The following is a 12,789-nucleotide window of genomic DNA, read 5'->3' on the forward strand; positions in this document are numbered from 1 at the left end:
GAAAATCCCTACCTGGGGAAACAACCTTTCTCGGAGAGGTGACCTTGGTTAAAACACATAGCGCCAAGAAGGGGAGCAAACATATTAAGAACAGTATGCCATATATGCCAGGTGCCTTGAAACATATGCTGTGCAGATGTTTCTTTCCTGCAGCGACTGTGTCAAGCAGCAAGGATGGACCGGCTTCCGGCAGGAGGAGGCGGCCCAAGCAGCCCTATAGGCTGCATGCCCCGCACACTCCAGCTTCGCTCTGGGAAGCACGGCCGACGCGCAGCCCGGGAGTGGGGTGTGTTTCTTCCGGTGGCACAGTGATTCTGAAACAACCGACTGGGTAGTCGAGGCTCAAACGAGTGAGTAAAATGTTGAGGAACATGGAAGCGGGTTTTCTCACTCAACATGGGTGGGCGCCAGGGGAAGTGCAGGCCCCGGGACAGAGGAGGCCCACACACGGAGCACGCAGGCAGGAGCACCGTGAGCACCTGGACCCGTGGGGACATAAAGACGCAGGAGATCTTGCATGAGTATTCCAGCCAGGGAATGGGAGGCGCCAGGTGGTGCAGGCGTAAACATGCAGGATCATTCATTCAGGGAGAACCGTCAATGGAGGCCACAAATCGCTTAAGAATTACAAACAGGAAAACAGTGACTTCACAGGAGAAAGCCTGGCTGTCACCACTTCACCCAGGAAAAAGTCAGTGTCACCATGAGACCGACAGATGTTGGATGTGCGACCTGATGGCTGACCCCTGCCCGAAGTTCACAACTGGGAGCTGTGAGGACCAGCGGGCAAACCCAGTCTGCAGGCCATGCACCACTCACTATAACTGACGTTCTCTTCACAGACTCCAGGGAAAGGCTGTCCAGCCTACAGCCAGAGCCACAGGCCCAGGCAGGGCCCAGCTCCTGCACAGACCAGCCGGCCCCGTCATGCTTCAGGCTACAGTGACAGCCGAAAAAGTCTCCTTTGGTCTGTCCGTGAGACAAGACTGCAGTATCTGCGCTGATTTCCTGAGCAGGTCACCGCACTGCGGCCACAGGAGCACCCTGGTCTCAGGAGGCACCTGCACCTGCACTGCCCACATGACAGGGAGGCTCGCCCAAGGGGGCAAACCTTAGCAAGGGGAGTCTAGGTGACGGGCAAGAGGTTCTTTATCAGCAAGTTATCTGCAAATTTGACATGATTTCAAAATAAAAGTTACATGCAACAAAGGTGAGCACTTCAGAGCAAGACAAAGACATGAAACAACACAACTCAGTTTTAAAAACTCAGAAATGAAGTGACGGACTCACATGGAATGAGAAGGAAAGTAAAGAATCATTTTGGAAATGAGGGTTGAATGAAAAGGAACACAGAAGCAGAAACAGGCCACAATCAGGGCCTTAGAAATTGCAGGCAGAATAAGGAACTCATACAACTCAACCAAAGGAAGTCAAACAATACAATTAAAAATAGGCAAAGGCCTAAACCGGTTTGGCTCAGTGGATAGAGCATCGGCCTGAGGACTGAAAGGTCCCAGGTTCAATTCCGGTCAAGGGCATGTACCTTGGTTGCAGGCACATCCCCAGTAGGGAGAGTGTGCAGGAGGCAGCTGATCGATGTTTCTCTCTCATGGATGTTTTTAACTCTCTATCTCGTTCCCTTCCTCTCTGTAAAAACTCAATAAAATATATTAAAAAAAAAGTAGGCAAAGGACCTAAATAAACACTTCTCCAAAGTGGGCATACAGATGGCCAAGAGACATATGAAAAAATGCTCAAAGTCACTGATCATTCGAGAGATGCAAATTAAAATGACAATGAGGTACCACTCACACCTGTCAGAATGGTTACCATCAACAAATCAACAAATGACAAGTGCTGGCTTGGCTGTGGAGAAAAGCAAACCCTAGTGCACTGCTGGTGGGAATGCAGACTGGTGCAGCCACTATGGAAAACAGCATGGAGTTTCCTCAAGAAATTAAATATGGATCTGCCATTTGACTCAGTGATCCCACTTCTAGGAATATCTATAATAATAAAAGCGTAATATGCTAAATTAGACCAGACAGCCGAATGACCTTCCAGATGAAACCAGGGCTGCAAGGGCCAAGCCCCTTGCATGAATTTCGTGCATCGGGCCTCTGGTATCCTAAGAAACCCGAAGCACCAATCAGAAAGCATGTGTGCACCCCTATGCTCAGAGCAGCACAATTTACAATAGCTAAGATCTGGAAACAGCCCAAGTGCCCATGAGTGGATAAAAAAGCTGTGGTACATTTACACCATGGAATACTATGCAGCAGTAAAAAAGAAGGATCTCTTACCCTTTGAGGCAGCATGGAGGGACCTGAGAGTATCATGCTAAGTGATGTCAGTCAGTCAGAGAAAGACAAGTATCACATGATCTCACTCATATGTGGAATCTAAGTAACAAAATAAGCTGATGAACAAAGAAGATCCAGAGACATGGAAGCAGGGAACAGAGTGTGGAATCTCAGAGGGAAGGTGGGGAGGATGGGTGGGTAGGAGGTAATCCCCAAAGACCTTGTATGAAAATATGCATAACCCATGGGCATGGACAATAGGGTGCTGAAAACCTGGGGCGGGGGGTGGTGGCTGGAGGGGGTCAATGGGGGAAAAGGGGGGCATATTTTAATACTTTCAATAATAAAGATTTAAAAAAAGAAAAAAAGAAACTGCAGGTGGATACAAATGTCGTTATCTCCGTCGCACACCTGGAACTCAATCAAAGAAAAAGAAGTCAAAGAAGCCAGAGACAGGAGGACTGGAGAGGGGAGCTGACTCCGGCGAAGCGCAGACGCAGGGAAACAGCCCAAACACATAGCTTCGGGACACGCTGAGAAAGCACATCACATACAGGGCAACACTGATGAGAAGAATCCAACCGAGACAACAGAGCCGCTGGGCTTTAAAGATAAAATCCTAAAAGGACTCATGGCTTCTGAAATAAACTGCATTTTAAAATTAACCAGGTTGAAGTCAGCCTAGGTAGCCTGCTTCTGGACAAGTGCCTGGGAGCCCGCACATTCCTCAGACGCGGGTCCGGGTGCTGCCTGTGGCTGGCTGAGGAAACCGGAAGCAGGAAGGGCGGGTCACGAGGCATGGCTGGGGCAGGCCTGAGCCCTGTTCAGGACACTGCAAGGCCAAAGCTATTTTCCTGATGATAATGCGAGTCAGTGACAATCACACTATCCTATTTGCCTTTTTCTCTCTTGTTATTTCATAAATATACATACAGTGCAATTTCCAGAGGCTGCATGTGGGAGGCGGATAATGACCCCCAACACGTCCAGACCCTGATCCCCGGAACCTGTAAGCATGTCACCTTTCATGCCAAAAGGGCCTTCACAGGTGGAATGATGTTAAAGGACCTGCAATGGGAGATCATGCTGGGCCTTCGGGTAGGAGGGAGGCAGAGGGTCAGAGGAGAGGGGACAACAGAGCAGAGGTCAGAGGGCTGTGGGGCCCAGGGCTAAGGATGCAGCACTTCTACAAGCTGGGAAAGGCCAGAAACGGGGTCCCCCAAAGCCCCAGGAGGAAGGCGGCCCTGCCAGCCTGTTTGGGACCTGTGAGAACCACGGGAGAAGCAGGCTGTGCTGCTTTAAGTCACTGAGTCTGTAGTGACTGTCACAGCAGCAGTCGTGACCAGGACCCGGCTCGATGGGGCTGCCACAGCAAATCCAAAGCACAGTGTGAGGTGCACCTTTCTTCCCTCGTGCCAGACATCAGAGATTAGCCAAACTCTGAGACACTGTCACTCTTCTCATTTTTAAACAGTATTTTTCGCCTAGCCGGTATGGCTCAGTGACTGAGGGTCGACTTATGAACCCAGAGGCCGTGGTTCAATTCAGGTTGTGGGCTCGACCCCCAGTGTGGGTGTGCAGCAGGAGGATAATCAATGATTCTCTCTCATCACTGATGTTTCTATCTCCCTCTCCCTCTCCCTTCCTCTCTGAAATTTCAAAAAAAAAAAAAAAGTCTGAGCCTCAGGCCTCAGTCTGAGTCTCTCTCTCTCTTTTTTTCAAAAAAATATATTTTATTGATTTTTTTACAGAGAGGAAGGGAGAGGAATAGAGAATTAGAAACATCGATGAGAGAGAAGCATCAATCAGCTGCCTCCTGCACATCACCCCACTGGGGATGTGCTCACAACCAAGGTACATGCCCTGGACTGGAATCGAACCCGGGACTCTTCAGTCCACAGGCCGATGCTCTATCCACTGAGCCAAACCGGTCAGGGCCAGGCTGAGTCTCTTACCAAGATTTAAAAATAATTTTTTTTTTAAAAGTTTCCATTTTCATTGCTCACACAGTATCCAGAGACATAACTCACATAAACCACCTTTAGCCAGATTTAACGTAAAGGGTCCTGAAGCCACAAAGATTGAGAACTCCAACGCTAACCAAACAAATGCCATTTACAAACTCTCCATCTCCCAGGGCAGGTGTGTGTGGGTCGGGGAGGCCAGGGACGCGCCAGAAGGGCAGTCAGCGTGGGTGAGAGAAGGGCCACCTGGCCTGCTCCATGTGCAGCCCGTCCACATGTGTGATCACAGAGGGATGAGGACACGAGGCCATCCACACCACCTGGGCTCCACGCCCACGTGAGGACACAGAACACCTGATCGCGTCGACAGCATGAAGCATGAATGCTAAAAAGCCGGGAGCAACTGCTGGAAACACCACCACAAAGTAGGCTGCCCTCACAAACCTGGAGTCCTCGTTAGCTACTAACAAAGGCCACGGAGAACTTGTGGACACAATATCACATCCATCAAAGGTTTCTCCATAAACCAAGACTACTGCTGCCCGGGGAAAACCCTGGGAACAAACCTTGGAGTAGGTGACACGTGGACCACGCTCACAGATCATTAAAAACGTCTCCATGGCCCTAGCTGGTTTGGTTCAGTGGATAGGGCGTCGGCCTGCGGGCCTAAGATCCCCAGGTTCGATTCTGGTCAATGGCACGTACCTTGGTTGCAAGCCCAAACCCCAGTCCTGGTTGGGGCACGTGCGGGAGGCAACCAATCCACATGTCTCTCTCAGATCAATGTTTCTCTCACTCTCTCTCCTTCCCTTCCACTCTCTCTAATAATCCTTGGGTGAGGATTAACAAAAAACCACGTCTCCACGGTTAACACATTTGTTTTCACTTTTACACAGCACATGGGCTGGGAAAGGATGAAAGGTGTTCAAAAAATGCCAGAAGGTTTGGGCAGAACCCTGTGAGGCCCTGGAAAGTCTCTGGAAGTGTCCCCAGATGCCAACATGCAAGGGCCCTGGGAAGACGGCCACTGGGGCAGACCTCACCCGTCCTCGGTGTCCTGCCCATAAGCTCACCTGAGTTGGCGTCTGCGCTGAACTCCAGACGGAGCTCCCCCTGCTGCGCTGCCCTACTCTGTTCCTCCAGGATCTGGTCAAGGACGTCCAATCCAGAGGCCACATCATGGGGCGTCAGATCAAAGGACGCCGACTCCTCGCACATCTTCTCCTGAAAGGCCAAGCACGCAGTGTGACGTGAGCAGGAGCTGGGCCTGGGGAGCTCCAGGAGGCAGGGTCTGGGGGTGCAGAGCTAAGGAGAGTGGGGAGCCCAGCCCTATCCACAGGTTCTGAAACTAGGTCACAAACATCCCATGATAGCAGCCTAACCCACTCAGCAGCCTAACCCACTCAGCAGCCTACCCACTCAGCAGCCTAAACTACTCAGCAGCCTAACCCACTCAGCAGCCTACCCACTCAGGCAGTCTACCCACTCAGGCACTCAGCATCCTACCCACTCAGCTGCCTAACCCACTCAGCAGCCTACCCACTCAGCAGTCTACCCCCTCAGCATCCTACCCCCTCAGCAGTCTACCCACTCAGGAGCCTAACCCACTCAGCAGCCTCCCCACTCAGCAGCCTACGCACTCAGCATCCTACCCACTCAGCTGCCTAACCCCCTCAGCAGCCTACCCACTCAGCAGTCTACCCCCTCAGCATCCTACCCCCTCAGCAGTCTACCCACTCAGGAGCCTAACCCACTCAGCAGCCTCCCCACTCAGCAGCCTACGCACTCAGCATCCTACCCACTCAGCTGCCTAACCCCCTCAGCAGCCTACCCACTCAGCAGTCTACCCCCTCAGCATCCTACCCCCTCAGCAGTCTACCCACTCAGGAGCCTAACCCACTCAGCAGCCTCCCCACTCAGCAGCCTACGCACTCAGCATCCTACCCACTCAGCTGCCTAACCCCCTCAGCAGCCTACCCACTCAGCAGTCTACCCCCTCAGCATCCTACCCCCTCAGCAGTCTACCCACTCAGGAGCCTAACCCACTCAGCAGCCTCCCCACTCAGCAGCCTACGCACTCAGCATCCTACCCACTCAGCTGCCTAACCCCCTCAGCAGCCTACCCACTCAGCAGTCTACCCCCTCAGCATCCTACCCCCTCAGCAGTCTACCCACTCAGGAGCCTAACCCACTCAGCAGCCTCCCCACTCAGCAGCCTACGCACTCAGCATCCTACCCACTCAGCTGCCTAACCCCCTCAGCAGCCTACCCACTCAGCAGTCTACCCCCTCAGCATCCTACCCCCTCAGCAGTCTACCCACTCAGGAGCCTAACCCACTCAGCAGCCTCCCCACTCAGCAGCCTACGCACTCAGCATCCTACCCACTCAGCTGCCTAACCCCCTCAGCAGCCTACCCACTCAGCAGTCTACCCCCTCAGCATCCTACCCCCTCAGCAGTCTACCCACTCAGGAGCCTAACCCACTCAGCAGCCTCCCCACTCAGCAGCCTACGCACTCAGCATCCTACCCACTCAGCTGCCTAACCCCCTCAGCAGCCTACCCACTCAGCAGTCTACCCCCTCAGCATCCTACCCCCTCAGCAGTCTACCCACTCAGGAGCCTAACCCACTCAGCAGCCTCCCCACTCAGCAGCCTACGCACTCAGCATCCTACCCACTCAGCTGCCTAACCCCCTCAGCAGCCTACCCACTCAGCAGTCTACCCCCTCAGCATCCTACCCCCTCAGCAGTCTACCCACTCAGCAGCCTACCCTCTCAGCATCCTACCCACTCGGCAGTCCACCCACTCAGCAGCCTAACCCACTCAGCATCCTACCCACTCAGCAGCCGAGCCCAGACCAGTGTTTGAAGCTACTTCGAGCAGCCAACACTTCATAAATGGAAATTTCCCATTAAAACCTAGATTTCTGACTGCTCTCAAAGTCAGATCTGGTCCATGGGCAGGAAGTGCCTGGAGCTGAGTGGGGCTGAGGGCTGCCACCCACACTGGACACCGAGCCATCGTGGATAGCCCAGCCAGCAGCCTACCCACTCAGCAGCCTACCCTCTCAGCATCCTACCCACTCGGCAGTCCACCCACTCAGCAGCCTAACCCACTCAGCATCCTACCCACTCAGCAGCCGAGCCCAGACCAGTGTTTGAAGCTACTTCGAGCAGCCAACACTTCATAAATGGAAATTTCCCATTAAAACCTAGATTTCTGACTGCTCTCAAAGTCAGATCTGGTCCATGGGCAGGAAGTGCCTGGAGCTGAGTGGGGCTGAGGGCTGCCACCCACACTGGACACCGAGCCATCGTGGAGCTGCCCCCGCTCCAGAGCATGAACACGGCTGCCTGGCAGCCTCCCTCCCGAGCCTGGACAAGGCCACTGCTCCTGGGAACACAGGCCCTGGCAGAGGCCACATGCTGACTGGGGGCGCAGGCGACAGGTCTGCTTGGTCCTGACATTCAGGGCCACAGGAGCTGGGACACAAAGGTCTGTACTGCTCTCTGCAGGGGAAGAGGCATAGGGGGGGAGGGAGGGCGTGGGGAAGGCCAGCAGCACTCACCACATTGTGAGCTTCATCGAAGATCACCACCGTCCCCTTGAGATCGATGCCGTGTGCCCGGCGACTCTGCGGGTGGGGAGAGGACGCAGAGCTGCAGCGGAGCAGGGCAGCCACTGCCCCTCAGGGCCCTGGAGGCCAGGAGCAGAGGCTCAGGGCGCACAGCCCTGGCGGGCCTCAGTCCCATACCACCCGGGACACACAGCAGGCCCTCTGATACCTGCTGCTGGGTGGCAGCGAGTTGTAGCCACCCGGCACTGCCCACCACCACTGAGCTGGACATCACGGGTGTGTCCTAGTGACACGTAGCACAAGGGAGCAGGCCGTGACCCTTTGCCACAGCAGGCTAAGCAGCCACAGAATGGAGACCACCCAGCACCTGCCACGGGGTGCACTGGTGGAGGTGTTTACACCCCAGGTGGGGGGGAAGTCACCTGCAGAGGGGTCTGGCATCTGTACTTCTTTTCAGCTTAATCTTAATTCTCATAAAATAAAGTGCCCATTTTAAGTGTGCCATCAAGAGGTGACATCCCTGCCGTATGACCCCCTCTTCCTATGAGCAGGGACCAGGACTGTAGGGTCAGGCAGGGGGCTCCTGTGTGGGCGTGCTCTCCCAAGCCCATGCATGTGGCTGTGTGGAGCGCAGGTCACACCTTCTGATTGCTGGTAGCTGTTCTTGGGACACCAGATGTTGATGGACAGGTCCCTGGCTTTGGTGAGCGTTAAACTTGCCGACACCAATTTTAGGTCTTCTGACTTTCAGCCATTTCTGGGGGAACGCAGGGCCACCTGCCTGTGCTCTTCGTGTGCAACGCCTGAACATTTTCTCTTTTTATAATTCTTTATTGTTGACCGTCTCCAGCCTGCCCCAAAAAAAAAGTGTTCATGGGCTATGCATACATGCATACAAGGTCTTTGGTTGATTACCTCCCACCCCCCACCTCTCCCCCGCCTTCCCTCTGAGATTCCACACTCTGTTCCATACGCTTCCATGTCTCTGATCACTCCGTTCATCAGCTTATTTTGTTAGGTTCCACATGAGTGACATCATGTGATGCTTGTCTTTCTCTGACTTACTTCACTCAGCATGATACTCTCAGGTCCCTCCATGCTGCCTCAAAGGGTAAGAGATTCTTCATTTTTACTGCTGCATAATATTCCATGGTGTAAATGTACCACAGCTTTTTTATTAACTCGTCTACTGATGGGCACTTGGGCTGTTTCCAGATCTTAGCTATTGTAAATTGTGCTGCTATCAACAAAGGGGTGCATACCTTCTTTCTGATTGGTGCTTCGGGTTTCTTAGGATATATTCTAGAAGTGTGATCACTGGGTCTAAGAGGGTTCCCTTTTCTCCACATCCTCACCAGCACTTGTCATTTATTGATGGTAGCTATTCTGACAGGTTTGAGGTGATACCTCATTGTTGTTTGATTTGCATCTCTCGGATGATCGGTGACTTTGAGCATTTTTTCATATGTCTCTAGGCCATCTGTATGTCCTCTTTGGAGAAGTGTCTATTTAGGTCCCCTGCCCATTTTTTAATTGGGATGTTTGTCTTCCTTTTGTTAAATTATATGAGTTCCTTATATTTTTTTGATATTAGCCCTTTGTCAGATGTATCTTTGCCAAATATGTTCTCCCATACAGCAAGCTCCCTTTTCGTTTTGTTGGTTTCTTTTGCTGTACAGAAGCTTTTTATTTTGATGTTGGCCCATTTGTTTATGTTCTAATCCTTTGCCCTAGGAGATATATTGCTACGAGAGATGTCTGAGATTTTGTTGCCTATGGTTTCTTCTAGACCTTTATCCATTTTGAGTTTATTCTTGTGTATGGTGTAAGTTGGTAGTCTGGTTTCTTTTGCATGTATCTGTCCAATGTTCCAAGCACCATTTATTGAAGAGACTCTCTTCTATGCTCTTGCCTCCTTTGTCAAATACCAATTGAGCGTAATGGCTTGGGTTGATTTCTGGGGTCTTTGCTGTGTGCCACTGATCTATATGCCTGTTCTTGTGCCAGTACCAGGCTGTTTTGATGATGGTGGCTTTGTAGTATGACTTGAAATCTGGTATTGTGACTTCTCTGGTATTGTGTTCTTCTTTCTCAACATTGTGCAGCTATTCGGGGTCTGTTTTGGTTCCATATAAATTTTTGGAGTATTTGTCCTAGCTGTGTGAAATATGCCGTTGGTATTTTAATAGGGATTTTACTAAATCTGTAGATTGCCTTGGGTAGTATGGACATTTTTAATGATGTTGATTCTACCAATCCATGAACATGATATGTTCTTCTACTTGTTTATATCTTCTTCTATCTCTTTTTTCAACATACTATAATTTTCCAAATACAGGTCTTTTGCCCCTTGGTTAAGTGTATTCCTAAGTATCTTAATTTTTTTGTTGTAATGATAAAAAGAATTGCTTTAGTTTCTCTTTCTCAGAATTCATTACTGGTGTATAAAAAAACCATTGATTTTGAGGGGATGATTTTGTATCCTGCTACACTGCCAAATTCATTTATTAAATCTAGTAGTTCTTTAATGGAGTCTTTAGGGTTTTCTATGTACAATATCATGTCATCTGCAAATAATGAGTTTTACTTCCTCCTTTCCAATTTGGATGCCTTTTATTTCTTCTTCTTGTCTGATTGCTGTGGCTAGGACTTCCAGTACTATGTTGAATAGGAGTGATGAAAGTGGACATCCCTGCCTTTTTCCTATTCTTTGGGGAAATGGTTTTAGTTTTAGCCCATTGAGTTCACTGTAGGTTTGTCATATATGGCCTTTATCATGTTGAGATATGCTCCCTCTATTCCCACTTTGCTGAGAGCGTTTATAAAAAGTGGGTTTTGGATTTTGTTGAATGGTTTTTCTGCATCTATTATATGATTTTTGTCTTTCAATTTATGTGATGTATCACATTTATTGATTTACAAATATCATACCAGCCTTGCAACCCTGGAATAAATCCCACTTGGTCATGGTGTATGATCTTTTCAATACATTGCTGAGTTGGATTTATTAATATTTTGTTGAGTATTTTAGCATCTATTCTCACAGGGATATTGGCCTGTAATTCTCTCTTTATGTTCATCAGGGATATTGGCTTGTAATTCTCTTTCTTTGTAGTATCTTTATCTGATTTTGGAATTAGGATGATGCTGGGCTCATAAAAAGAGCTTGGAAGTGTTCCTTCCTCTTGCAATTTTGGAATAGTTTGTGGAAGATAGGTGTTAGTTCTTCTTTGAGTGTTTGGTAAAACTCTCCTGCGAAGTCATCTGGACCCAGGCTTTTATTTGCTGGGAGTTTTTTTCATTACTGCTTCTATTTCCTCAGTTGTTATTGGCCTATTCAGGTTTTCTGATTCTTCCTGATTCAGTTTTGGGAGATCGTATTTTTCTAAGAATCTGTATATTTCATCCACATTGTCCACCTGTTGGCATATAGTTTTTCATAGACTTTTCTTACAATCCTTTGTATTTCTGTGGTGACGGTGGTTGCTTCTCTGCTTTTGTTTCTGATTTTATTTATGTTTCTTGATGAGTCTGGCAACTGGTTCATCAATCTTGTTTATCCTTTCAAAGAACCAGCTCTTGGTTTCATTTCTTTCTTTTTTTAAATATATATTTTATTGATTTTTCACAGAGAGGAAGGGAGAGGGATAGAGAGTTAGAAACATTGATGAGAGAGAAACATCGATCAGCTGGCTCCTGCACACTCCCTACTGAGGATGTGCCCAAAACCAAGGTACATGCCCTTGACCGAAATCCAACCTGGAACCCTTGAGTTTGCAGGCCAATGCTCTATCCACTGAGCCAAACCGGTTAGGTCTTTCTTTCTTTTTTAAGTCTTTATGTTATTTATTTCTGCTCTAATCTTCTACTTACTCTGGGATTTTCTTGTTTTTCTCGTTCTAGCTCTTTAAGTTGTAAGATTAAATAGTTTACTGCTGATATTTGTTTTTTGAGGTAGGCCTATAGTGCTATGAACTTCGCTGACAGGACTGCTTTTGCTGTGTCCCAGAGATTTGAGGTTGTTGTGTGTTCATTTTCATTTGTTTCCAGGAAGTTTTTGATTTCTTTCTTGACCTTGTTGGTAACCCATTCATTGTTTAATAACATGCTATTTAGCCTCCATGTGTTTGAATGTTTTTGGGTGTTTTTACTGTAGTTGATTTCTAATTTCATTCCACTGTGATCTGAGAAGATGCTTTATATGATTTCAATCTTTTTGAACTTACAGATACCTGTTTTGTGTCCTAACATGTGGTCTATCTTTGTGAATGATCCATGTGCACTTGAGAAGAATGTATATCCTACAGCTTTGGAGTGAAATGTTCTATAAATGTCAATTAAATCCATCTGATCCAGTATGTCCTTTACAGCGACTCCTTAATTTTTTGGAAGATCTACCCAATGAAGTTAGTGGGGTGTTAAAGTCCCCTATATGACTGTATTGTTTTCGATTTCTCTGATAAAGTCCTCTAGAATTTTTTAATATATTTAGGCGTGCCTATATTGGGTGCATATATGTTTACCATGGTTACCAGTATATCCTCTTGTTGGAACAATCCCTTTAGTATTATGTGACCTTGTTGTCTCTTGTGATGGCCTTCATTCTGAAGTCTATTTTGTTAGTTATGAGTATTGCTACTCCCGCTTTTTTTCATTTGCAAGGAAAATTTTTTCCCATCCCTTCACTCTCATCCTGTGTGAGTCTTTTGTTCTAATGTGGGTCTCTGTCTGGTAGATAGCAAAAAGTTGGGTCATGTTTTTGTATCCATTGAGGTACTCTCTGTCTGTCTGTGTGTATATATATATGTATATGTATATGTATATGTATATATATATAATATTTTTCCCCCCAGAGAAGAGAAAGAGGAAGAGAGAGATAGAAACATCAATGATGAGAGAGAAGAGAGAGAATCATTGATCGGCTGCTTCCTACATGCCCCCTAA

General features: G+C 48.5%; 1 protein-coding gene across 10 annotated transcripts in view; it reads right to left on the reverse strand.

The window, feature by feature from the left end:
• The window catches only part of RTEL1 (regulator of telomere elongation helicase 1), a 49,359-nt gene that overhangs the window by 17,442 nt on the left and 19,128 nt on the right, over positions 1 to 12,789 (reverse strand). For all 10 annotated transcript variants that reach the window (XM_015567697.1, XM_015567699.1, XM_015567695.1 and 7 more), the window contains exons 9-10: positions 7,837 to 7,902; positions 5,341 to 5,491 (exon numbers count right to left, since the gene is read on the reverse strand). In XM_015567697.1, coding sequence (XP_015423183.1) covers positions 5,341 to 5,491; positions 7,837 to 7,902 — 217 coding nt within the window. The remainder of the gene's footprint in view (positions 1 to 5,340; positions 5,492 to 7,836; positions 7,903 to 12,789) is intronic.

Source organism: Myotis davidii, unplaced genomic scaffold, assembly GCF_000327345.1.
Source record: "Myotis davidii unplaced genomic scaffold, ASM32734v1 scaffold244, whole genome shotgun sequence".
NCBI classification, from domain to species: domain Eukaryota; kingdom Metazoa; phylum Chordata; class Mammalia; order Chiroptera; family Vespertilionidae; genus Myotis; species Myotis davidii.